This window comes from Buceros rhinoceros, unplaced genomic scaffold (genome assembly GCF_000710305.1).
Source record: "Buceros rhinoceros silvestris isolate BGI_N320 unplaced genomic scaffold, ASM71030v1 scaffold18290, whole genome shotgun sequence".
NCBI lineage: Eukaryota > Metazoa > Chordata > Aves > Bucerotiformes > Bucerotidae > Buceros > Buceros rhinoceros.
This window is the reverse complement of record NW_010390355.1, coordinates 4,180-5,672: the sequence shown is the minus strand read 5'-3', so window position 1 is coordinate 5,672 and position 1,493 is coordinate 4,180. Positions and strand designations below refer to the sequence as shown.

General features: G+C 36.8%; 1 protein-coding gene across 1 annotated transcript in view; it reads right to left on the bottom strand.

The window, feature by feature from the left end:
* Window positions 1–224: 224 nt before the first annotated feature.
* Window positions 225–1,493, bottom strand: part of RPF1 (ribosome production factor 1 homolog (S. cerevisiae)) — a gene marked incomplete at its 5' end in the record, with an annotated part of 5,418 nt that continues 4,149 nt past the window's right edge. Inside the window, 3 exons of the mRNA XM_010137559.1 lie at window positions 225–266; window positions 1,111–1,237; window positions 1,322–1,488. Of these exons, the coding sequence (XP_010135861.1) occupies window positions 225–266; window positions 1,111–1,237; window positions 1,322–1,488 (336 nt within the window). The remainder of the gene's footprint in view (window positions 267–1,110; window positions 1,238–1,321; window positions 1,489–1,493) is intronic.

Sequence of the window (1,493 nt, the reverse complement as noted above, 5' to 3'; positions counted from 1 at the left end):
CTGCTGACCTGGAAAACATCACTGTCCTTGTCATGTTGGATTTAGTTACAAACATAGGAAGAAAGATGCATCCTACTTGATGTGCTCGTGTAGAAAGTTGTAACATTTGTAGATTGGCTTGCTGCAGACACTGTTCAGTATCATTATCATCAGTTAGGGGTCTGAGATAATCCAGTTCAAAGTAGTTGTATTTCTGCTCACCAGCAATTGGCAGATAGCTGTCCCTATAAGTGAAATTTTCTTCTGCTTGTGTCCATTTCTCGGCGCTGCAATATAAAAAAAAAAATTATTAACCAGAAAATTTGTGCAAATTGAGGACACAAACAAGGATGACCACTCCAGTTTATAGTAGGGTAGGCAGAGAAATGTGTCAGTTACAGTGTGGTTGAGTTTTTATAGTCAGCCTTTCAAGCCTAACAGGGGAGAAGAATTAAGATTAGTGATCTAGAACTAAAGAATGTGTAGCAGTTATCTGTCTACTGTCAGTAGACAAAGTGTCTTTAGAACAAACAAGATTGTCCATTTAATGGACTACACCAAGAGTGTTACAATCTTCCTTCCGGATAGCTTGGATACTCTCTCCTAAGTCTGTCAATCAACTGCAATTCCATTATAAAAATGACTGGAAAAGTAATTTATCATTGTCTAGAGTAATACTTCCATTTCACTTGAAGATGTGCAGAGGTCAGTGTTATCTCCTACTCCTGATTAACAATTATATAAGTAGCTTCATCATTTTGGCATTGATTCTTACAGTCACCTTGCACAAAACTAGCTCTAGTTAAGTTTACTGGGCCTCCAGTAATGGCTTGTATCGGGGGAGAATTTTTCATATTTGCTTATAACTATATATGTTGGAAAAATTACATTCTGCAAATAAGTAGTTATGGAATACTGAAATTTATCATCCTTGCTATTTTTAGTTTTGATGCGCAATATAGGAGAATACTTTGTGTATTTCTCAAAGTATACCACTAAATATTTTGGTTAAACGCTTCCGTATTGAGAACTGCATTTATGCCGCTTTTTTAGGCTCAGATTTGTGGTTACATTTCATGTCAGATTTAGTCTCCCTTCCCAAGCAGAACTATTATTATTACTTAGACCTACCTTATGAATCCATTCATATTCTCCAAATTTGGAATCAAAGGTTCCTTTTTGAAGAGACCTCAGCTTTAATGTAAAACGTGGCCCAAGTTCTTGAATTCCCACTTTCTTTTCACTCTTGAAGATATATCTTGGGGAAGAAAAAAAAATAAAAGTTAGGAAATAAGTTACAAGAACATTTTCTCTCATTTGTGAGTTTTGTGGAAAACGTCACCTGTGGAATCTGAAAAAGATGTAGTCTCGCTGGTTGTGAAACGTTGCTACTTGTCTTCCAATGAACTGAGGATCATGTGGGAAGAGAGCAGCAAACATGCGACCAACAGAATGGCCGAGTCGCGTCGTAAAATTATTCAGGATTACTTCAGGTACATGTTCTGTGGGCTCTT